The sequence below is a fragment of the Cryptomeria japonica genome, chromosome 11 (assembly GCF_030272615.1).
Source record: "Cryptomeria japonica chromosome 11, Sugi_1.0, whole genome shotgun sequence".
Lineage (NCBI taxonomy): Eukaryota > Viridiplantae > Streptophyta > Pinopsida > Cupressales > Cupressaceae > Cryptomeria > Cryptomeria japonica.
This window is the reverse complement of record NC_081415.1, coordinates 337,879,682-337,905,467: the sequence shown is the minus strand read 5'-3', so window position 1 is coordinate 337,905,467 and position 25,786 is coordinate 337,879,682. Positions and strand designations below refer to the sequence as shown.

At 38.6% G+C, this 25,786-nt stretch overlaps 1 protein-coding gene across 5 annotated transcripts in view; it reads left to right on the top strand.

The window, feature by feature from the left end:
* The first annotated feature begins 3,146 nt into the window (after positions 1-3,146).
* LOC131074919 (uncharacterized) overlaps positions 3,147-25,786 on the top strand; it is a 158,081-nt gene continuing 135,441 nt past the window's right edge. For 2 of the 5 annotated variants that reach the window (XM_058011676.2, XM_058011667.2), the window contains exon 1: positions 3,149-3,438. In XM_058011676.2, the coding sequence (XP_057867659.1) occupies positions 3,371-3,438 (68 nt within the window). In that variant the 5' untranslated portion in view covers positions 3,149-3,370. Of the gene's footprint in view, positions 3,439-25,786 lie in introns of all 5 variants that reach the window. The other 3 variants (XM_058011693.2, XM_058011660.2, XM_058011682.2) reach the window with 3 other exon arrangements.

Genomic DNA, 25,786 nt, shown 5'->3' with positions numbered 1-25,786 from the left:
CTTGTTGTGAGATCTTCTAACTTTGACTGAAGTGTGGAAAATTTTTGTATTTCTATCTCCATCCTTTAGCCAAATTTCTCTAGACTTTTGCCTCCAATAAATCTCCTCTCTTGCTAAAACCTCTGAATATCTTGTGCTTAGTATTTTCTCTTTTTTAAAAAGATCTTCATCCATCCCTTGATTGATGATTTGTTCATGTAGAGTTTTTAAGCCCTCTTCTAAATCCGCCTTCTCTTTAAAGATATTTCTAAAAGATTCTCTGTTCCATCTCTGCTTCACTGTTCCAATGGCTCTTCGTCCAATCTCCAGCTATAAAAAACTTGTCCAATCTTTCAACGATTTTAGGAAGCCACTCCTCCTATTGGTCCAAGTGAACTCCCCCGTTTTGAAAGGAATTTCTATCAGTCCTGAGTTCATGACAAAGGAGCTGAAATCTCTTTGGCTCTGCCTGTTCCAACCAACACCCCCCATCTTGTCTGAAGGTCGGAGCAGAGCATTAGAGTCTCCTCCTAGAATAAATAAGTTCTCCCTATCATTCCTCAATATTTATGACAGCTCACTCCAGACTTGCATTTTCATGTTTGTGTTATTAGGCCCATATATGTTGATAAGGAAAAAACTTGTCTGAAGTTGCATTGAATTTATCTTCAGCCATTGCCACCACCGAGTGGCTCGAATAACAACCACATCCACCACCGAATCCTTCCAAAAGGCTGCTAGGCCTCTAGAGGCACCTTGAGCTCCCACCAAACTACATTTCCAGGTTTGAAATTTCCTAGAAAAAACACTAACATCTTCATCTTTGATCTTTGTTTCCTGTAAAAGAAAAATGTCCTGTCGCACTTGATCAAGCGTATCTTGTTAGGGGAATTGCAGCCCCTGACATTCCACAAAAGGGTCCTCATTGCCCCCGGGAAAAGGCATAGCCTCTTCTCGATCTCAATTTGCGTTGGCCTGCTGCATTTCCCGCCAATTCCAGTTTAAACTTGTTTGATTTTGCACCTCTTTTATTTTTCTCTCCCACTTTGGCTTTGGATTGGAGAGATAAAGTCATCTCCAATGATCGCCTTTCATGCATTCCTGCTACTGTTGAAAGGCCCAAATCATCATCTTCATCCTGGGATCCCGATGTATCAAAATCATAATCTGACCCTGATAAGTTCCCTCCACTGTCTTCTACACCCTCAAAGGAATTGTCCAGGTTTCTGATTGGAGAAATTTGGATGTCTTTATAGACTGGATCCTCCACTGGGGGGTCTGTAATTCTTCCCATCATTTCTAAATTACTCGGAGAGTGCTCAAGTCCCATATCTATATCAGTCTCCAGATTGTTTCGGACAATGTTATCCTCCAAATGTTTGATTGTGTTTGGAGGGGATGTTATCATCCTTTCCACCTGTTGTGATGCCTGATCATTGTCCTCGCAGGTCTGAGAGGTAGGGATTTTGTCATCCTCAAAGGGAGCTCTAGCTTCTGAAAATGTAAAATTGCTTGCCTCCATTCTTGTGTCCTCTAAAGACCTTTCTCCTCTCGTAGCACATTTCTCTGATGTGACATCTGCTACCCCTGTGGCACTCAAAAACTGCTCTGCTCTTGTTTCCCTAGGCCCGGTTTCCCTGTTATAGAGATCAAAAGAGTGAGCCTCTGACACAAAGGATTCATCAATGACTTTCTTTTGCGAGTCTAATTTATCTGTCTGAGTTATCTTTGCAAATTTTCCTTTGTGTTTTGCAAGTGATTGAATCTCCCAATCTTTTTCATTCCATTGGCATTCTCCATGATAGACTTCTGACATTCTAATAATCTCCTTCTCTAGATGGTGTTGCATCACCTTCTTTGCCTTTGTTTTCTTTTTGACAGAAGCTCGATGGATGAATTTTGTTGGTGCATTTGGCACATGATTCCATGTCTTCCTCGAGCATCACTTTTTGTTTCCATATCCCCATCCCTGTTTTAATCTCTAGAGTATCAGGTAGGTTGTGAATTGGCTGCCAGTTGATGCATAATCTAGAGACCAGGCTGAAGTCAGATGGGTCGACAAGCTCTTCAGACATTACAAATTCCCCCAATTGGTTACCTATTTGTTTCAGCGTCTCCGCATCCTCATACTCCTGAGGGAGCCCCGAAAGTTTAATCCAGATGAGGATTTTTTCAACTAGGGCTTCACACGGGTTAAAATTTGGTTTCCATACTGAGATGTTTAAACCTTTCCCTTCAAGAAAGAAAGGCCCATTTTCTATAATCTAGTCTCTATCCTGTGCGGTCGGGCAGACTACTAGATAATATCCATTTCCCAACGTTTTGAGGTCCATGCCTTTCCCCCAATTTTTGTCACACCAGTTCCTAAATTTGGAAAAGGTCGACCATAGTCCTCCCCATTTGACAAAAAGGGCTTTGTCAGACAAAAAACTGAGCGAATCCTTCCATGCATCAGTTGAAAGCTCTACAATGATTACTCTACTTATTTCAGCATTAGGGTTTACCTCTAGGACCTTAGTTTCTTCTGAGGATAGTTTCGACTGTCAGAACTTCTCCTGCACCGTCCTGAAATCCACTTTGGGGCCAGAACCAAAGTCACGATATCCCCGAAAGAAACCTGCCTTTTGCATTCGTGGAGATTTGTGTCTGTCTTCTCTCCCCCTGCTCCAAAACTTTGTGTTCCCCCGAAGCCTTCCATGACCAAGAGCTTTGTATCGGTGGTTGTCGATTGCTATCTTTCTAGCCGTGGCTGAAATTCCTCTGAAACGACCATCACCGCTCTGTTCCGCCTCTGTAACGAAAACCCTCGTGCTTCCAGAAGCCATAGAACCCACTCCGCTCCGCCATTTTGCCACTTGATCTATTTTAAAATCATCTCTCAACATATTTTTTACATATATTTTTAAAATATAAATATACTAGTATCTTAACAACTAAAAGCTTATGACTTCGTTAAAACTATTATCTATCTAATATCTGAAAGCATTGTTAAAAAAAAAACTATTATCTATCTAATAGCCAACATATCTCTTGACAATGTGCTAATTTTATGTCTCGTGATCCCTTAAAATCATCAAAATGATTACTCTTCCCTATGTGACCACTTGTCTATATATAATTGCAGTTATAAATAAGCTCAAAACTTTCATTTAGCAAAGGTCTCAAATTTCTCAAATTTTTTACTATAATTTAAGTTGTTTTTATTTTCTCATTATACTAGGTCATTTTAAGCCAGGTCTGGAGTTCCATTCTCAACTAGCGTTGCTTTCGCACCTGATAACCCTTGAAAGAAGCATTCAGCTTGTCGAGGTCAAAGATCACCTCGATAAGAGAAGAGAAGGGGGCATGGGTTAATGGTAGCAGCATCAGCGAGAGCGACAGTGAAGTTGGAATGCGAAACAGAATGGATCGGCTTACAGTAGAAAAGTCGACTTCGTCTCCACCGACCCCAGCAGCCAGGTATCCTTCCTGAGACACATTGCCTACTATTTATGCAAAAGTAGAAGCAGTCATGTACAAATATTGTTTAGGGTTTATCTCTAGTGGCAATGGACGGAAAGGTAAATAAATGTATTTGGAAATTGTAGCCAGGGTTCACCAGGACCATCCACTGCATCTGAGCTGTAGCACCCCCTGCAGTTTTTTGATTTTTGTTGTTGTTTGCAGGAATACAGAATTTTTTTTCTCGTTGTTCGGGTTGTTTGGGTGCACGAGAAATCGGAATTCTTAGTGTAAGAAACGAAGGATTAAACTTACATACATATTTGACAGAGAGATTGTTGAATTATTTATCTCACACATGAAATAACCTCTGCTTTTACTGCCTAATCCCAATCCCAATCATAATTTAATTCTGCTTTCCTATTTTGTTGTCCTTGTCATCATGTAAGTACATGCGAAATTCGTGATATAGTTCTGCAGAGAGTATTGGCAGATCTATCCTTTTTATGAGTTCCCGTCTCTTTCTTCGGGGACTAAAACTACTTTCCAGAATGAATTCAGCTTAAACTGGAGGGTGGGCTTAGGACTACAGCCAAATAAATCTATGGGGTTAACTTTGGTTATGAGAGTGTGTGGTACTGGTGCACCTAGGGACATATAGACATTCCGCTGATTTGTATTAGGTGATATATGTTTTTGAAACCGGACTCTTATAAATCCCTCGGGTTGATTCTCTCTCATAGAGAATAGTTCATATCTGCACTTAAGATAATGGTTTCTGAACTAAACAAGAGAGCGCATGAGGTCAGGATCAAGTGGTTAATAACTATTCCGAAAACAGACATAAGAAAAGTTTTCGATTTCAACAAGTTTTGTTGTCCATCTCAATATTTTCAGTTTTAGTTTCATCTTCTTTTTCTTTTTTCTTTTTTCTTTTTTTCTTTTTTGAATTGATTGTATATTAGTAAAAGATGCAGGTTATAATATATGCTCAAGATCACTCTGAGCAAACCCAGAACTAAGAGTTTTCAGTTCAAAGCACATCAAAACCGAGAGTAGCTCTGAAACAGATAATAGAAGATGATTACATTGTTACATAAGACATGACGTCATAAAAGGTCTGCAACTGATATCAAAACACCAAAAAAGAGCTCCACTGAAGCTAATAGATGTCCCAACTTTCACTGCCTCTGCCCCTGCCCCTTTCAAAGAAGCGAATAGGACGGGAGATCTCGGACATTTTCTTGCCATTTGATTCCACCAATTCCAGGTCAATATCCGGAACAGGTTTCTCAACTTTTTCCTGTAAACCCATGTCTTCTAACAGCATCTCATAAGTACATTTATGGTATCTATTCTGAAACTCCATATACCCTTTGACAAACTTATTTTTTCCTTCTTTTCCATGTGGCCAGAATTTGGCAAATCTAATCTCTGCTCTTTTGATATTAGTTTGACCTGTATCAAGCAATTCTCTGAACTTTTCATTGGGAATCTCTAAGGTAAGAGTAACCTGCATAGTAATAGAAAACATCACGAGTCTCTTGGAGGACTCACTCGGTAGAAATAATTCAGCATGTTAATAGGAAATCGTACAATATCCATATTACCCTTTATATAGAAAGATGAACTTCAAAAAGAAATGGTTTTGGGTTTATGTTCTTTTTTCATGTAGCATTCAGATTGAATGACTATATCAAATTACGTTAATGCTTTCAAATCTCTCGGGTAATGTAGGAGGCATTTGAAATAGAAATTTTATTTTTAAGAAATAAAAATATTCTCACTGTGAAGACGTATGGCGATCTGTTTGATGGAAAGATATCTGGTCTTGAAACAATTTAAATAATGGTTTAAAAATCGTTATTTTGGTCTACTGAAAGAAGAAGAATTTAATCGTTTTGGTTCTGATATTCTTGTAGAGTATGTTAAAAAACAAGATCACTATGAATGTTTTAATAATTTAATATGATAGATCATATCATGCATGATGATCTACTATATAGTACAAATAGTGTCGAGGTATTTCACCAAATAGAGAATCTCTACTTACATCACAAGAACAATGAAATTTTTTTTGACATTAGTAAGTTGTCTACTCTTTCCCTGGAATACATCTTTATTTCTCATTTTCCACAAGGACCACAAGACATCAGTAGTAAAAATAAACCAAAACAGATTGCAATTACCATTTAACTCCATCCACATAACCAAAAAAGACCTCTTGCCAAGAAACAATGTTAGATCTGTTTCAATTCCCATTACCGTGAGATGAAAGGTTCCAGTCTTCTCTTGTAAAAACATAATCAAAGAAATGATATTCAACAGTTTCTAACACAATCACAAACAGAGCAACAATTGTTACCAGCTTTCAAGAATGATAAATTAACAGCAAGATTTTTAAGTAACAAAAACCACCTAAACCAAGACTTCTTAGCATCAACAAGAGAAGACCAACATCTTTTGAGGACCTTAGACCGCTGAAATCGACTAAGAGAAAGATGACAGCAGCAATTAAAGTGATTGAAGAGATCCAGGGGGAAGATAAGAGAGGAATAGATTTTCTTTGTGTTAACCTTCTCAATTGTAATCTTATCCCACCAAACAAGGTTCTCAGAAATCTCTGTATTGAAATTGAGTTTGAGGGGAAACTGAAAAATTTGACAAGCTTTTTAAATAGTGACAAAAGTTTCTTTTTGAGTATGGGGAAGTAAAAATTTAGAGCTAATACAATGGCAACTTTGGAGCTGGTTTTAATAAAAAAAATAAAAATATGACTGAAATCACAAATCCCTTTATTAATCCAAGCCTAGCAGAACAGGCTTGAAGAGTGCCAAAGGCTTATTCTTCCAATACAGACTCCACCAAATGGATCTGAAACTGCAGATTCTATTGGAACCATTAATTATCTGGTTATCACCTTTAGTACAATCTCTGACCAACTCCCAAGCCTTCTAGATACTCCTGAAGATTTTAGAACCAAATGGAGGGACATGGAACTTACCAAAATAAAATCTTGCGAGTGTTACCCCTTCCACTGTTTAGCCTTCTTAGGAACACTCAGTTGGACATTATTTCTGATCAAGACCTTCCCTTCCAGGGGTCATTCCCACAAAAGGAGTTAAGTAATAAGAATCCATTTATTAGCAAGGGCAATACCTTGTTATTTCAAGTCCTTAAGACCTAAGCCCCCTCTACTTTTCTCCAGTCAACACCACTTCCAATGGACTGCATTCCTCTTGCTTGTGCTTTTCCCTTTAGACCATAAAAATTCCCTGATGCTTTTATGAATATCTTTAAATTAATAGCTGCTAAACACCACATGGAGGCATTGTAAATACTGTACGAGGACAGAATTATTTTGGTAAACTTGTACTCTGCCTGCCAAGGACAAGTATTGATTATTTGGATTCCACTTCAAAATTTCCTTTTCAAATATAACAGCTATCCAATTCCACATATTTTTGAGTGGGGCCGACAGCAAATGTGATCCCCAGATATCGAACTGTTTGCTAGGGCCTCTCCATTGGTAGTCAAACTTACTGAGCCAAGAAGGAGGGTCATCTTTCCAGTTAAGAATGATAGAATTGCTCTCTGAGACCTTTGCCCTAAATGCTTTGCAAAAAGCATCTAAAGCATGTATCAAGCTTTCAAATATTTTCTTCCATCTCAACAAACAGTGCTATGTCATCTGCAAATTGTATGCTCAAAAGATTATCCTTTTTAGGCAGAGAAATACCTTCGATGGGATCATTACTCAAAGAGGCTCTCAAAAGGTAATGTAGGGCATCAACAATAATTAAAAACAATGTAGGAGCTGAGGAGCATCCTTGTCTAATGGATTTCTGAAGAGAGATGGGACCAGGAAGTGAGCCATTAATATGAATCTGGGTATTAGCATCTTTGAATAAGGTACTCGCCATACTGCAAAATTTTTCTGGAAAACCAAAAGCCTCTGGCATCAATAAGATAAAGGACCATTCAACTCTGTAAAGCTTTTTCAAAATCAATAAGCATCATTTCCACATCTTGTCCAGAGTACCTAGCCCATTTCATAGCTTCCCAGCTAGTCATTAATTTTTCAAGAATGTATCTGCCTTTGATAAAGTCAGTTTGGGTGTAGTTAATAAAGTTAGGCAAGATTCCTTCTATCTAAGAGATAGCAGTTTTGCCAAGATTTTTTAAGAGACATTAATGAGTGTAATGGGTTGCCAATTTTTAATTAAAGCTCTATCCCCGTCTTTAGGTAAAAGCCTGATGACTCTTCTATTGATCTCATTGCTTAAGGTTCCTCTGTCAGTAGCGTCCTTATACAAATTCAGGAAGTCTTGGCTAATCCAGCTGACATTTTTTTTTTTCATTAAACTCAGCTGGTAGACCATCAATACCTGGGGTTTCATCATTCTAGAAAGAGCTAATGACCATACTAATTTCATCTTGGTGGACATCCTCACTAAGTTCTTCAACTTCCATACAAGAATTACTATAGTCTTCAGCTAAAAAGAGCTCCTGATAAAATTTATGGACTTCCTTTTTGATATCCTATGCACCAGTAATCTGAACTTTATAAGAATTGGCCTGATCTCCCCCTTCACATTCTTAGCCCTTATGCTAAGTTGCCGGTCTTGGTTTGGGCTCGGGTTTTTGGGTTTGAGGTTCAAGTTCGCGGGTTCGGCCAAATTTTTTTTGTGGTTTTGGGTTCATTAGTACAAAAACATATAAAAATAAAAAATATGTGCATATATGCAGTAGTAGTTAAATTCAAAATACACCACTATGCTGATAGTCAAATAGCATAGAAAAATACACCACCATATTAATGTTTTAGCTCAAATAACATAGTAAAATAGTAAATACACCACCATGTTAATGTTTTGGTTCAAAAATAATAATGACAAGTGTCAACAATCAGCCATCACTGATCAAATATCATATGGGTCATAAAAAATAACATCATCATCCTCTATATGCTGTGGTAAATTAGAAGAACCACATACAGTGCCATTGGCATTGGCACTGGCAATGGTACTAGCAAACTTCATCTAATGATCGCTTGGTAGCTCATGATGATCATCATCAACTTTAAGTTCAGCAAGGCAGGACACTGGATCATCTAACTAAGCATGCTTTGGAACAATATTCCACTATTTTGTCTCCCATTGTTTGTAGGCATTTTCATTGTGTGTGAGGAGCTGCAAGTTTGAATGTACAAAGACCAAGTCCTCCGCCTTTGACCAAGTCCTCCACCTTTTTGGAGTGTAGTCTATTGCGCTTTATTGAATGGATGAAGGAGTATGTGCTCCAATTCCTCTTTGATGAAGATGAACTAGCAACCTATTAATATTTTGAAATTAGAGAGTTAAAGAGTTATAAATAAAAATAAAAACAGGATAGAAGATTTTTTTAAATAACTAAGAACTTATTTGTGATAAGATTTTGATGGCAATAGGTTGTAGGTGCTGGTATGCTCCTCCATGGAAGTATTACCAACTATGAGCAGGAACTTTACCCTTGTCCAAAAGAGCTTCAAGATCACAATCATTTGTGCTTGAAAAACTCATGAATTCAGCCCTCACTGCAGGTCGTAGATCTTGGGGAAAGAGTCTATGAAGGGCTGCCTTGTACCCTTGAGCAACTTTGGGATCTCTACATGGGACAGCTCTTGTGTCAATAGGAGATCAGTCTATAATACTTCAGATTCAATTCAAAGGTAAGGAGATGCAATGGAGTGGTCATTTTGTTCCATCTCTCCACAATGATTTGTTTTAGTTGTTTGAAGAATGTTTCTTTTGGATCTTGCTCTTTTGCATTTATGACGACTTTCATCTTCTCAATCATTGAGTCGATGCCATCATATACCTCACCCAAATAAGGCCCATCCATGTCAGTGTAATGGATCATGCTCAATATAGGCTTAGTTAAATTCAGGAGGTACTCAACACGATCCCACCAAAAGTCATCTAGTACCATTCTCTTAATGTTTGCTGCTCTTGTAGTGTTAGATTGCCTCCATATTCTCCAATTAGGGCTGATTACCATGCTAGCTAGTGTCACATGAATGTTCACAAGTCGTCTCAACACGAGTGTGTTGGAGGCAAAATGGGTCTCCGCAACCTATTTCAAAATCAAAATAAGAAAAAAATTAAAATTAAAATTAAATTAAAAAGTTTACTAAACATTTATTATATAACTAAATAATAAATTTAAATTTTAAATTTAACTTACCTTCAACAACTCCAATCTCGAGAATTGTCTAAATATGCCTTATGACATAGGGTGGTTGGTGATAAACATTTGGATCTCCTTGGCCTTAGCATACATATGTTTGATCCAATCAACTTTATTGCTATTTTTTTGCAGCATTAGGTAGAGTGAGTGGAGAGAACAAGGTGTCCAAAAAACGTGTTGATAGGGCTCCTCAATCAATAACCCAATAGCCCTACAATTTTTGGCATTTTCTATTACCACTTGAACAACATTTTGAGGGCTAACTTCCTCAATGGCTTGGAAAAGAATATTAGCAATAAATGGACCGTCCTTCATCTACCTTTCACAATCCACTGATCTTGAAAACATTGCCCCTTTAGGGGACACTGCAATAACGTTTATCAATGGGCGATTTATTGCATCTTTCCATCCGTCAGATATGATGGACACCCCTGTTTCGATCCATGAATCCTTGATGGGCTTCAAGGAGTTCTCTACATGTTTCACCTCTTTCGGCAATAAGGAAGTACGCACCTTCTCATAACTTGGGCCCTTGAACCCCTTCAGAGCCTCATTAATTGATCTCACCATTTTTCGCCAATAAGGTGAGCGTACAACATTAAATGCCAATCAATTAGTAGAAATGCATCTAGCTATGTCTTGCTTGATAGTCTGTCCACCCTCATTGTGAAATGATGTTTCCAGCAGTCCCTTTGCTCTCTTGTGATGGTAGAGGTTGTTCTTGAGGTATAGACAAGAATGCATGCCCCGTTATATGTTCAAGATTGGAAAATGATGGTTGCCAAATTATGAGAAGATTGTTTCCCAATTGCTTCATCGCTTTTGCTTGCTCTTCAACATATGCCAATTCTTGTGCCTCTACAAGAAGGCCTTTACCTTTTGGCTTTTCCAGACAAAATTTGATGCCTTTTTGAGGGATAAAGCACAAATGTCCTTTTACTTAATTGTATGAGCTCCTATATGGTTCTTTGCAATGAGACCAAATCCAAAGATAATCTCTTCCAGTTGGAAGTTGTTCTACCATTTCCACATATTTCCAAAGGGGAGAGTTTGGGTCTGTTTTAAAATGAGGTTTGTTCCTAGCACTAGAAGCACTTCCCATTCTACAAACCAAAATGAAAAAATAAAACAAAACTATAGAGTTCATTTCAATTTGTAAAAAAATTGCAAGGAAAAAAAAAAGAACTACAAAAACCTACCTCTCTTGTTGAAATCTTCCTCTTCAATGTTCTTTGAGAACGAATCTACACTTGCTACCGTGCAAGAGTAGCACAAGAACCAGCTAGGAACAAGCAACAATCAATCTTCAACTCTCTTTGAGCAATGGCAAGCAAAAAATAAAGCTCAGCAATGGAGCAAAGAAGTTTTGTTTTTCATTCTATTGTGCAAAAAAATGAAATGGGTTTTACCTTTTTGGTGTTTTAAGAGGGAGGGGGTCGGATTTGCTTTTTTGGTAAAAATAACACAATAAAAAAGTCGAAAAAATTTCACTTAAGCACCAAATTCCTCATGGGTTCCTTGAAATTCCTTCCTATTCTCTTTGGGTTCATCTTGGGTTCACAGGGCTGAACCTTGTTCGAACCCACAGGGAATTGGACCCGGGCTTGGAGCCGTGGTGAACCGGACCGGGACTCGGGGGCTTCCCTGCAGAACTTGACAACTTAGCCTTTATGCAATTGAAATTTTTTGGGTTTTGCTGTCACCTTTTTTTATTCCAATTCAATTTGGCCCTTGTCTTCAAACCTTTGAATTTTCATTAACTCATGCTTGGCATTAATTAAATTCTCTACAAGAATGTCATTATTTGGGTCATCTTGTAAGAGCTTCTCACAATACGGGAGTTTTTCTTGTTTTTTAAATATGTTGTCTAGAGCTAAGTTCTTCCCAATAGTTTGGGAGAGACATTTCCAACTGCTCACATTGTTCTTCCATTGATCAATTTAGGACATCTCATTGAACAATTTTCTATGAATTTCTGTAATAGTGAAGACCCTATTAATACATTTTTGGTTACTGAGAAGGCTAGTGTTAATTTTCAAGCTATTAGACCTCCTGACTTTCTCTTCACCTGAAAACTTCTGCAATCTGATCATGGCATCAATAGGATGGTTATTGGAAAGAGTGCCAAGGATAACATTGACACAGTTTCGATCTCCCTTTTTTTCAAAATAAAAGAAGTTCTTGTTGGTATAAAATCTGTCCATCCTACAGTGAAGGACACTGTTATACTGAGAGAAGGGGGGGGGGGTGTGAATCAGTATAATAACAAATTTTACCAATTTAAATTTATTAATCACAATAGCATTGTTCACTATCTTTCAACACTCATGCATAGAAGAACACAACAATATGGTGTTTTATGTGGAAACCCAAATTGGAGAAAACCACGACAAATCAATGCTTTTATATAATTCTTCTTTTACAATGTTTGTAGGCACCAACCTAGTAGAGGTATCGACTCCTAAGTTTGTTTGTGAGCACAAACTCCCACTTCTGAATTTATAGGCACCAACCCACTGGAAGCACCAACTGCCACAACTGAGCACCAACTCAGCAAGAGACACCAATCTCTTTTCTATGAGGCACCAACCTTCAAATCAGAACTCGGTTCCACCTTGATTGTTGCTTCTTCAACGTATGATGGACAATTCAATCTTTTCATACACAAATTTTCTTCTTCAAACTGGTATTATGGGGACAATAAATCTACTACAATTGATTACAATCTCCTCATAAATCTGCCATACCATTTCTTACAAAACTAACTTCAATATGCTTTATGATTCTGCTTCAAAGTCTTCTTTACCTCTGCATGGAATCCTCTTCACAAGTCTCATAATATATTCATAATGGTGCTCATAGAATATAAATAAATCTGTTAAAACTGATCACTTTGTCTTCTTAAATCTGCAACACATTCTTCATACTCTTCCCCTTTAATAAATTTCTTCTATATAAAGCCTTCTCTTAATCTGCTATAGAGATTGATTATCTTCAGGAAACATATACACAGTTACTAGTTTCCTTTCTTATTCTCCTTTCATATGCATTATATTCACTTTTCACACATGTTTCTCACACCAATCAATGAATTATATCTTTTCTTTATATACTTCACATCTTCACATGTCTTTTCATAGAAAGGTTGTGTCTTCTCTTTAATGCTAACCATTTGTTTTTTAATATTAACTCACACCTTGTCATATAATATTATTTCATTGTGTCTTTTTAATAAACATAAAACTCCATTTCATAATCGTATCATTTTTTCCTAAACTTGTGTCTTTTCCTTAACTCATAATTGCTGAATCTTATCATAGAATAAATAATGTTTTCAGACCATAATCGGTGCTACTAACCCATCGCAGCCTTCAAACTATCATGCTAAAAAATTGCAGCCTTTGTCTTAATGTTGATATCGCTATTACTTATAAATTACCGTCTTCTGAATGCTTACAGACTCTGGATTGTTTGCATACTTCTTTCTCCTTGTAATCGCTGTTAGGAATTATGATCGCTGTCTGTTTTTTACTACCTTTTGAACTGTAGTGATTTCTTTATTTTAGCGGCTTCCTTTATATAAAATATTTTATCGCTGCTTTCAGTGCTCCTTTATTTATTGACATTTTCATATTAAATTATTGTTCTTTCTTTACACGCTGTTAATGATGATTTCTGCATTCACCAGCCCTTATTCCTTAACACTGCGCAAGTGTAATCACTGACTTTGAATCTGATATCTGCATAATGAATCTTATACACCAGGTATGAGCCGTATGTAATATGGATCAGATCCTTGTTTATTATGATTTTTAGCCTCGCAACATCCTCTATCACTTCCAAGAATTCACACGATTCTCAACTTATGCTGCTAGCTAGAATATCTGTGATGTCCCCATCCTAGTCAGGGCTTTAGAGTTGATGAGTTAGCTTATTTCCTGGACCCTCGTAGGCTAACAGGGTATGGACATGTTGTGACCTTTTTCACACATCGCCCCATTGCAAATGGGGACCCTCTCTTTTCCTGCTTTCTAGGGTTTTGTTAGTGTCCTATGACCTTTTGCTGCAGTTTCACCAAGCCTTGCTCAGTTTTGAACGGTTCAAGTCCTAGAGATTGAAAGCTAGTTTTTGCAAGCCAAGTGATACTAGAGTTCGGATGCCGTCAAAGTGCCTAGAAAGGCCAAAGGACGAAGATCGCAATTGATTTGGACGAATTTGGACAAGTTTGCTTTTTCGCTTTTTCCTATTTTTTAGGAAGTTTGGTTTTTGGCATTTTCAGCCCGATCCCCGGTATGGCTATTTTTGGAAAGTTTTCCCTATTTTAAGGGATATCTGCTTTTTGCTTTTTCAGGATGCGAACCTAGGGTTTACACTTGCACCACTGACCAGCTCCGACTGGAACTCGAAAATTCCAAGTTTCGACCTAAAAAAGCTAAATCCCTAGATTTTAGGCTTTTTGCTTTTTCGGGATGCAAACCTAGGGTTTACACTTGCACCACTGACCAGCTTCGACCGGAACTCGAAAATTCCAAGTTTTGACCTAAAAAGATAAATCCCTAGATTTTAGGCTTTTTGCTGCTTCATATGATCCACCTAGGCATGGATTTCAAATTTCAAGTTAATCCTGTTAAATTTGATTAAGCTGTGAAATTTTGAAATTTTTCTAAGAAATTCGTCTAAGTCTGGCTAACAAGGGTTTTAAAGTATTGTTGCAGGTTCAAACTCCACCACGATGCGGGAGGCCATGAAGAGAAGACCCTCTAGAAGTCCGCCATGTGTTGAAGACCCTCTAAAGTCCGCCTTGAGCCTTGTATGAATGATGCCATGAAGAGGGGCTATGTCCAAAGTCCGCCATGTATGTGCGGGGTGCATAGGGGTATAGCCTAAAGTCCGCCCAAGCATGCCAAGTGATGGGGACCTTGCCTAAAGTTCGCCCTAGGGGATGGACAAGAAAGTCCGCCATGTGTATGTGGGAGGTCATATGGGAGCAGCCTCCAAAGTCCGCCATAGGTGGGAGAGCCTCCAAAGTCCGCCATAGGTTAAGAGAGCCCAGAGGAGATGCATCCAAACTCCGCCCAAGATCTTCACATGGGGAGGTGCCACCAGAGTCCGCCATGTTGGGGATGTTGCTTAGAAGTCCGCCCAAGGTCTTGGTGCTTGAAGTCCGCCCATGATGGTGTGTAAGTCGCCTAGGCCAACACCCAAAGTCTGCCCTATGCCTTAGCCAAAATTCGCCGTGCTTGAGCTTTGCCTAAAGTCCGCCCAAGGTTAGGAGGGTCATGAGGAGAGGTCCCCCAAGTCCGCCCAAGATAGAGAGCAACCTCTAAACTCAGCCATACCTTGGAGAGGTAGGCAAAGTCCGCCAAAACTTGAAGAAGATGAAGATAAACTTCCAAAAGTCCGCCTACACATGGAACGTCAAACAAAATCAACATGATGTCACAAAAGTCCACAAAGATTTCAAAATTAAATCCAAAATGAAGAAAATATCTAAGGATTATTAAATATCTTCACAGTTAAATCCAAAATGGAAAGTTTTTTTTGAAAAAGGAATATTGGAAGATTATTGAGATATTAAATCAAAAATGGAAAGTTTTTTTTGAAAAAGAATATTGGAAGATTATTGAGATATTAAATAAAAAATGGAAAGCTTTTTTTTGAAAGAGAATATTGGAGGATTATTAGATATTTTCAAACTTAATTCAAAATGGAAAGTTTTTTTTGAGATATCTTCTTAAAATTAGGAAACATGAAGTTAAAATTAGAAGTATGAGTTGGAAGATTTTAAGGGTGTCTACTTGAAGATTTAACCTTGTCTACAAATACTTTATTATCAACTTCATTATTACACCAAGAAGTTCAAAGTTACTAAGGAGAGCTTAGTGAAGTATTTCACTCTGAAGATCATCTGGAGAAAGTTTTGGCTGGGAGTTGGATAACTTTTTTAACAAAAGTTTTACAGATTTTTGGAGAAAGTTTTGGCTGGAAGTTAGATAACTTTTTTAACAAAAGTTTTACAGATTTTTGGAGAAAGGCAACTAGTACGAGGAAGAATTATCTAAACTTTTCTGAATTTTCTGAGTATTCTGGAGAAAATTCTAGCCTTACTTCTATCCAAGTCAGAGGTGAAATTAAAATTATGAATTTTCTGAATATTTTCCAGAATTTAATAAATGATTTTTTCCAAAATTTTGGAGAAAGAAAATCATTTTTTTTTGGCTAAGTATGAAATTTTTTGAAAGTTTTGACACTTGGTGGTAACTACGACCAGCCTTAAGATTGAGGGTTTTTGAGGTGAAAATCCAATTCTTCTGGCTAAGTATGGGAATAAAATGAAAATTTTCCAACACTTAGCCATTTCACAACCCCATTATTTTCAAAACTTTGCAAATTATTTTCTAACTTAGAATTTCATTGTTTGTCTGCAGGCCCTAGACATTATGAAATTTCAAGTAGACAAAGATGCTCCTCCCGAGTCGTGGATGACTTCAAAATGGAAGAACATCAGCGACACCAACCTCGGACACATCAATCTGAGGGAATTCAAGAAGCGAATGTTTGGTCCGGACAACCTTGTGCCTACCACCATTGCGCGAAAGATGATGAAGAGTGGCATCGTGCATGCTGCTGGCTTCCTCCCCACCATGCAGTGCAATGAACTAGTAGTTGAATGTGCCAAACACTACAACCCCATCAGTAAGGACATTGTTGCACCTGATGGAAGAGTGTTTGCGAATATCAGTGATGAGGCCATCAGAGAGGTCTTCAGAATCCCAGAGTACCACAACACAGTGTATATGACAAAGGACGAAGCTGACGGTGTGTACTCCTGGCTAGACAAGCCGAGGAAGGGCGCCTCCAAACTCCAGAGAAAGAGCCTATTGCGAGCATACTTCAAGGAGGACATTGGGGACATGATTGTCCTGCTCAATAGAAGAATGAGAAATCCTCAAGGAGCTCCATTCGAACCCTGGATGTATTATTTCATTAATGAAATAATCAATGGAGTAAAAATGATAGACTGGGCCAGGATGATCAGTGACAACCTAGACAGCCAACTGAGGAACCTGGAGACAAATAGGACTTTCTTCATGAGTTCTTACCTGTTTTATTCCTTGGCCAGGACTTACAGATACAGAGGTCTCACTTGTAGAGGAGAAGTAGGGAACAAGGAGAACCAGTTTCCAGTATATGACTGCTATCCCCAGCTCCACATGGAAGAGAAATTCCATTTCAAAAGAGTGAATGATACTTTCCTTATGCACATCACTCGGACACTGCAAGGTGGGCTGCACCAAAGACTCTCCCAGGAGTCTATGGACTTCATCGGTCGATTCGGGTATTGGTACATCCAATATCCAAAGTTCACTTACCTCTGAATTCAAGGATTCTCCGGACCTCCATACAAGCTTCCAGCTTACCCTACCAACCGAGTAGTGTTGCTCGAGGTTGTAAGACAGTTGGAGGAGTATATAGTGATTCAAAGGGATAAGCAAAAGAAGGCAGGAACGTCTTCACTTGCAATTGGCAATGGGCTGGAAACATGTCCGTCATCACAAGCTGCTGCGACTGCTGAGAAGGAGTTGGCCTGGTATCCCTTCTATCAATACAAAGTGAGGAGGAATTTCGACCCATTCCATAGGATAAAGAAGGTCGAAGGAACAACGTTTGAGCACAAACTGGATCTAGAAGACTACTGGGCTAATGTAGCCGATAGCTTCGAGATTAGGAAGAGATTTTGGTCAAGAATCCCTTTGAGTATGGTAAGAGCAACAGAGGTATCCAGAGTTGCCGATCAGGTAGAAGAAAGCCTAGAACTTCAGCAGCCAGGCTTTGAAAAGATGAAAAATGGACCCTTAGTTTTGATAGATTGGACAGAGGGAGAGAAATCAAATCTAGCAGACCTCATGAGGTCGGTGGTTGAGTATTCAAGGTGGTGGGCGGCTGAAAAGACAAAGCAGTTGAAGGCCAAAGGTGTGACCTTGACTTATGAATTAATGGGAGTAGATGATACTATGTCCATCAATCCTTGTACCTCCGCCGAGGATGTTCGAAATCCAGAAAGTGTTGGGTCTCGAAAGAGGAAGGAGTTGGTTGGAAGCTCCACAAAGGTTACAGGGAAAAGGGTTGTAGGTGAAAGAAGAAAGTCCAGCGAAGGCCATTCCATCCTAAGTGCTGCTTCCATTGCGCCCGATCAGAATGGAACTGGGGAGCAAGAGATGAACATTTGCATGATTGATGAAGTAAGAGTGCTTTCTGAACCAGTTAAGGAAGTAGTGGAAGAGGTCTTCCAAAGTCCAGACAGAGAGCAAACTGAAGCACCTACAGTCTTCTTGGATGGCATACCAGCAAACCTAAGAGAGTTAGATGATGAGTTTGACCGGAACACTGTAGAGCAATCAACCATTCCGGATTGGTTGAGGGAAAGGATAAAGGCCAAGGTTCCCAAGGAGGCCCGCTCCGAAGAGGTCACCGCAACATTTTTGGAGAAGGTGAATGAACCCACTCTAACTAAACCACCCAAATCCGACAGGAAGTTCTCCCTAATTCAGAGAGACAGTGCAGGATTCAAGACAGTCCAGATAACGGTGCCCAAAGAAGGGAAGACTAGAGACAATGTCACCGCGGATGATTATGAGGTCACCACCATAGAACTGGGTAAGCCCACCTAGGACCAAGAGGTCCAATATTTCAACGACTCCTGCAACGTTCTAAAGGCGAGTCTCGCTCACGAAAAGTAAAAGAGGAAGAAGGTTGAAGAAGAGAACCAGCAGTGGAGGAAGTATGTTCTCCATCTTACTAGCCCACTCAACTGTGAGATTCCAGTTACCCCGCCATAGCCTCTTCAGCAGGAATCAATGAAAGACTATGATGATATGAAGGGCTCGTACACTCAAGCAAAGGAGTGGATTTCAGACGCTTCGGTGCGTGCTGACACACTGGTAGAAAACTTAGTATCGACACATGAGTCAGCCTCTTTACTGATCGATCGTATCCAGGATCTAGCCTCCAACTGGGAAGAGGTGGATGAAATTCAGAATGAAATACTCCCTCATTTGAAGGTTATCCGAGGGATGTCGAAGAGAGCATCATACAGACAGGAGATGGGTACGACTTCAGCACATGGTACTATACTCCGGTCACTCGGATTGAGATTTTGAAGAAATCCGAGACCAAGTGCTTTGAGACAGAGGCAAGTGTTAGAGAGATCCTGGGCAAGGTATTTCGTGTGGCGTCAGAAATCTGGAAGAAGGAAAGCCTAAGGGAGAAGCATTTACAAGCAGAGAACCTGAGAGCCAGGATTCAAGCAAGCTTCTTCAAGGATTCAGGGATGATTGACAAAGGCGATCTTTCAAAGATTGCAAACTTCCTCTCCATCGATGAGAACTTCCTCACCCAAGCAGTTGAGTGGGAAGGCATCCTCGCCACATGTACCGACGATGTGGACATCATCGACTTCCAGATTGGCGGTTTGCCAAGTGGCACCATGGAGGAGGTCAAGCTCATTGTGTACAGATACGTCGAATCTCTGAAAGAAGAAAGTGGCCACTCACCTCAGTGAAATTAGCAGCTGCGCCACGTGTCACTTTTTCATTTGTTTGAGCTGTAGTATTTTGGGAAACCCTAATTAGGGTTTAAGACTTTCAATCTTGGCCCTTGATCGCTGTTTGATCTCGGCCATTCATTTATTTTGAAGAACTATATAAGGTTGCCTCCTCTCATTTGGAGAGTGTGAGGTTTTTGATGTATTGTTGCTTAAGGTCATTTCCAGATAATATATTGCATGGCGCTGCTTTGTAAGCTCTATTATTTGAATGATTTTCATGGTTTCAATTGCCTCAACACTTAGTTAGAATTAATTTAGATTTGCTTTCATTGTTGTCAATTTGAATGAAGGATTTGATAAGTGTCAATTGATGGTGTATCTCCACTCATACTTTTGGTAAATGGATGATTTCCATTTTACCGTGCAAAGTTAGTCTGAGCCCATCCCCTGTGCATCCCAACATCTCGATCATAAGCACAACCCATTGAAGATTGCACCGTCCTTGTGCAGTTGTCCCTAGTGTGGCGAAGCAAGGTTTGGTTTCTCGAGAGCACCCAGTTGATACCGTCTCTAGAATTTGTAGGATTAGATTAGCCTTCTCAAATCCTATCCCTTTTTCCCTTTCTTTTGAAAGCCTAAATCCCTGAAAATCCAAAAAAAAAAAGAGAGCTTAAAATTGCTAAATCCATCTAAGTCCAGCAGTTCAAGATACTTGTTAAACGTAAGTCCCCCTTGAAATTTCAGCATACACTACCCAAGAAGCTATTCCACTAAAGTCGCTTGTTCGCACATATAGACCTTGGAATTAGTAGTGATTTTTCTGGAGAGGATAGAATTCCTTCGGGTATCCTATCCTAATGTTTCGTAGATGATAAAACAGACACCAATAGGACTAAGGGTCATGGAGACAGCGGATGGAGGATGATGTTCTTCCGTTCAGTGTTGGGTTCAGTTCAGGCTTCGTTTGAGCAGTTTTTGACTTCGTTTGAGGGATTTTCTATTTATGGATGGGAAGTTGGCTATTTTTAGACAGGCCCCTGGTCACATGGGTTTTGTGAGCTTTATCTCCAGCTTATGACAGTTCATCTTTTGGAGTCATATTGAGAGAGATATTAATTTTTCAGTGAATTACAGGTTATATTTAATTAATGACGTTTATTATAAAGTCACATTAACTTTTTAATAAAATATTTCACTTAAATTTATTTAAGTGGTTTATTTATTTTCTCTATAGTTGGGCGCATATTGAAAAGTGTTTTAACACTTATTAGATTTTTATAACCCTAAAAGCAACCCTAATTGCAAATTGTGGGTTTTTGCATAAAGCCCCCCCTTTTGAGAAATCAATTTCATTAATTGTTGAATACTTGATATCTCATTCCTCTTTGGGTTTTGGAGCTTGAGGGTTTCAGACTGGATTCTTCATTGGAGAACGCCCATTCTTCAATGCATGGTAATGGTGAGACCATGAAAGATCAGTTGAATTGTTGCAGCTGTGGTTGGCTTCATTCAGAAGTCAAATTGGTGATTATTGCATTCAGTGTTAAGTTTATTCAAATTCTGTGATCAAGAAGATAGAAGAGATGGAGATATAACCTGAAAGTTGTATTTGAACTGCTGTAGTGTGAATTGAAGGATGCACAACACTTTTTGATTTCGGTGTCCTCATCCTCCTCATTGTATGCATGTTATATATGTGAATGAGGGGTTACGTAGTGAAGAGATATGTCTTCCCACGTGGGAAGACACATCTCTTTCCTACGTACCACTCACCACAACACGTTAACAAGCATTAAGGATCATTTACTTGACTGATCGTGAGGAGCGTGATTTATTAAGAATCGCTTAATCACAACCCGATAACATGAAACGGTGTAACCGGTGGCAAACACAATAATTCGATTTTGATTTATTCATTGTTTGTTAACATATATACTAATAGTTAATCTATTATTATATATGTTAACATGTAATCAAATTTATGCATCAGAATCATGAAATTGCACGACTGACGTTACAAGAATTAACACTCCCTCTTAACTAGGGATGACACATTTCATGTTAGAGAAAACATCACAATTCATCCATTGATTGTGAAGAGAAGAGATATCACACCATAGTGATATTCAGAGATATGGTTCAACAATGAATATCAAGTCTCATGATACTCACTATAACTCATAGTTATCAAGTAAGGTATGTGCATTGGCATCAATTCACATGATGCCTACCATATTGATAATGATTCATGGCATGTCCACGAAAATTATGTTCATAATATTCACCATGAAGATCTCTATCATAATTATGGTTTATTTAATGATATCAACCAACTGATATCTACCATAATGTCTCAGAGATATATATACTATCATGACGTGTCCACAGATATCAAGTCACATGATATCCATCAAGATAGATAAATTGATAATTGTAAAATCGTCACCTTACAATATCAATTTGAAACAAGTGTTTATTATTGAAAAGTCGTCACCGTTCAATATGTTCACAGGGGGCCCATGAAGTCATGGAGTCACACACATGACAAATAAAAGAGTTTACACATTAAACAACTTAAATATATTAGTATATCAGAATAAATGAGACTATCTCTCAAAATTAAATAACATTTTCAACCATACCAAGTTTATCTCTAAAGTGTTCAATCTTGATCCTGGAGAGAGGCTTGGTAAGAATGTCTGCAATCTGATCACCTGTACTAATATAACTCAGTCGGATCACATTCCTTTCCACCATATCTCGAACATAGTGATAAGGAATCTCAATGTGTTTAGACCTGTCATGAAATACTGGATTTATTGAAAGCTTGAAGCAACTCTGATTGTCACAATAGATGACAGTAGGATTTAAGGGCTGACCAAACAGTCCTACAAGCAATTTCCGGAGCCATACTGCTTCTCTTGCTCCCATGGAGGCTGCAATGTATTCAGCTTCTGTAGAACTCTGAGCAACTAAAGACTGTTTTCTACATATCCATGAGATCATTCTTGATCCTAAACTGAAGCAACATCACGATGTGATTTTCCAGTCAACTACGCTTCCAGCCCAATCAGAATCAGTGAATCCATGTAGGTCAAGGTCTACATGTTTATATTTCAGACCAAAACCAATAGTTTCTCGAAGATATCTCAGAATATGCTTTTCAGCAACAAGATTTATTTCCCTAGGTTCACACATGAACTGACTTAGTGCATTAACAACATAACATATATCAGGTCTTGTGTTTACCAAATTCATCAGAGATCCAATAATCTCTCTGTAGAGGGTAAGATCTGCAAACTCTGATTCTGCAGCTGCTTCCTTTAGCTTGTGCAGATTTGTCTCCATAGGTGTGGTAATGTATCTACAATCCATCATTCCAAATCTTTTGAGTATATCAATGATGTATTTTCCTTGATTAAGGATTATACCATCTGCCTGCTGCCAAACTTCCAATCCAAGGAAGTAGTGAAGAATTCCTAAATCTTTCATAACAAACTCGGAGGCTAATTCCTTCTTACATCGAAAAATACAATTATCCTCTCCTGTGATTAGTAGATCATCAACATAAAGAATAAGAATTAATAATTCACCATTGATTACCTTGTAGTAGAGATTTGGATTTGCTTCATTCTTGGAAAACCCTAATTCCAAGAGATAGTGATCAATTCTTTCATACCATGCTCTGGGGACCTGTTTCAGTCCATATAGAGCTTTCTTTAATCTGCAGACATGTGATTCAGCCTTATGAATCACAAAACCTTTAGGTTGCTCCAAATAAACTTCTTCTTCAATCTTACTATTCAGAAAAGCAGTCTTAACATCCATTTGATGGACTTTCCATCCTTTAGATGTTGCAATAGCCAAAACTGCTCGGACAGAAGTGTATCTGGCAACAGGAGCAAATGTCTCTTCATAGTCAATACCTTCTTTCTGTGAGAAACCTCTGGCAACAAACCTTGCTTTGTGCTTCTCAATGCTGCCATCTGCTGCTTGTTTAATTTTGAAGAGCCATTTAGAAGATACCACAGATTTGCCTTTAGGCCTAGGCACAATATCCCAGACATCATTTTTTAGAATTGACTGATACTCCTCTGACATAGCATCTTTTCAAACTTGATGTTTGAGAGCATCTCCAACACATGAAAGTTTTGCATCAATGATCTCACTCATCAAGGTAGTATAACTGGAAAATAGGTTAGGTCTCTTACTTTCTATGAAGGTCCCCTTTGGAGCAGCATAATTTTCAGCTTCTTGAAGCATCTTTTTAGCCCAAAGTGTTCTCTTCCTAGTTTCGGGATAATGTTCTTCTAAAGGTAAGTCTTGAACTTCATGCTCAGCATTTTCAGGGGTCTCCCTCTGAATCTCAAGGGTGGAATCCTCATCCATGCTTGTAGGAGGATCTTGGTGTTCTAATTCATTAGAGCTTTTGGATCTCTTGAATGCTATGTTTTCTTCAAAGATGATATCTCTGCTTAGTTCAATTTGCCTTTGACCAGGTATGTATATTTTGTAAGCTTTAGAGGTTTCACTGTACCCAACAAATACCCCTTTCCTTCTAGAAGGTTCTAACTTTGATCTCTTTTCTTTGGGGACATGAATATAGACTGGACACCCAAAGATCCGGAGATGACTTATGTCAGGTTTGTTACCAGTAAGGGCTTCTTTAGGGGTTTTATTGTCAAGAAGATAATGAGGACATCTGTTTTGAATGTACACAGCTGTCCTAGATGCTTCAGCCCAAAATGAGGTTTCTATATTTTTGTCAAACAACATAGCCCTAGCAGCTTCTACTATAGTCCTATTTTTTCTTTCAGCTACCCCATTTTGTTGTGGGTTACAAGGTACAGTTAACTCCCTCTTAATCCCAACATTTATACAATAATCTTTAAACATATTAGAAGTGTATTCCCCCCCATTGTCTGTTCTTAAGGTTATGATTTTCTTACCTGTCATGTTTTCTGCAAGAGCTTTGAATTCCTTAAATTTAGAAAGGATTTCTTCAGACTCTTTGTACCTCAGAAAATATATCCAGGTCTTCCTAGAATAATCATCTACAAATATTACATAATATAAAAATCCCCCTAAGGAGGGTACACACATGGGTCCACATAAATCAGAATGAACTAATTCTAATACATTTTTGGATTTACTATTGCTAGAATTGAAAGACCCTTTAGTATTCTTTCCCAAGGCACACCCTTTGCAGGCTCCTTCCGAATTTTGAGTTAGCTTGGGTAAGCCAATCACCATCTTCTCTATCTTAGGTAGGGCATGGAAATGAAGGTGCCCTAATCTTCCGTGCCAAAGTTCATTCAAATCTGGAGTCTCATGAATCAAGGCTTGAGGTGGAGTGGTGCAAAGTCTGTAGAGGCTCCCTTGTCTTACTCCAATGGTGTGGGTTTTCTTGATGGTGGAGTTCTTTGGCCAAGCAAGTACCTTTCCTTTCCATAAAGGTTAATCTGTAACCCTTATCTTCAAGTGCAGAAACTGAGACAAGGTTTCTCTTTATACCAGTTACAAATAGAATTCCAGTCAGTTGTAGGGATATGCCTGACTTTAGGTTGATATTGCAGGGTCCTATTCCCATAACTAGATAATTTGAGTCATCACCAATTGTCACTTCTTCATTTGAATTTTCCACAAGTGTATCTAGGTGCTCACGAAATCCAGTGATGTGTCGAGATGCTCCGCTGTCAATCATGAAAGATCCCCGATGGATCCCCTTGCTGATCTGTTGTAATTTTAAAAATAATAAACTATATTTTCCTGTGATTTTTGCTGATGGTCTTACAGAATAGAGAGAAGTTGCAGAATGTTTGGTTTCTTTTTGTATTTTTTTGAATATATAAGCAAGTAATGAATAAAGAACAACAAATAAGGAAGGAAACTGAAACAAGTAAGAACATTCAATTAAATCAGAATTGATACAAATCTTACCGGGCAGATTTCTGATTTATAATATCCTGATTATTCCCTACGCACTGGAGATCTGCTTACGTCCAATAATGGTGCCAACTGAAGGGTAGATGATGAACACAAACCACGAACACCAGCTATGGCTGAATGAAAGTCTTCACCACTTCCAGCGTATAGTGTACCTGCTGTAATGGTGGCATCAAGCTGAAACAATCACGCCCCAGCTGGGAAATTCAACCACCCTGCTGAAACCCTCACCAAGCAATCTGAATCTCCACAAGGAATAGCGCATACACTCTGACCAATAATGCCAATGCCAAAAGAATCCACTGCCAATCAATAGCTGAGGGCTACGTCCTAGCCAGTACCAATCATGGGGTTTGCGTCCCAGATTGAAGAATTGCTCTACCAGAGCAATATCGCACCAAACAAGTTTTCAATATGTAAAAGATAATGAGAAATTAGGTTTCCTTCTCCTTATATCTCTTTCCTTCCAAATCAAACCCTAAAGATATATGAAAAGTGCGCTTTAATATAAAGTCATATTTCCCAATATTGGGCGCCCAAGTATAGAGAAAACACCACTTTTTCAATATAAAATAACTCCAAGCACCAAAAGGACCCTGGCAAGTGAAAATCATTTAGAAAAGTTCAAGACCTTTCCAACGAGCT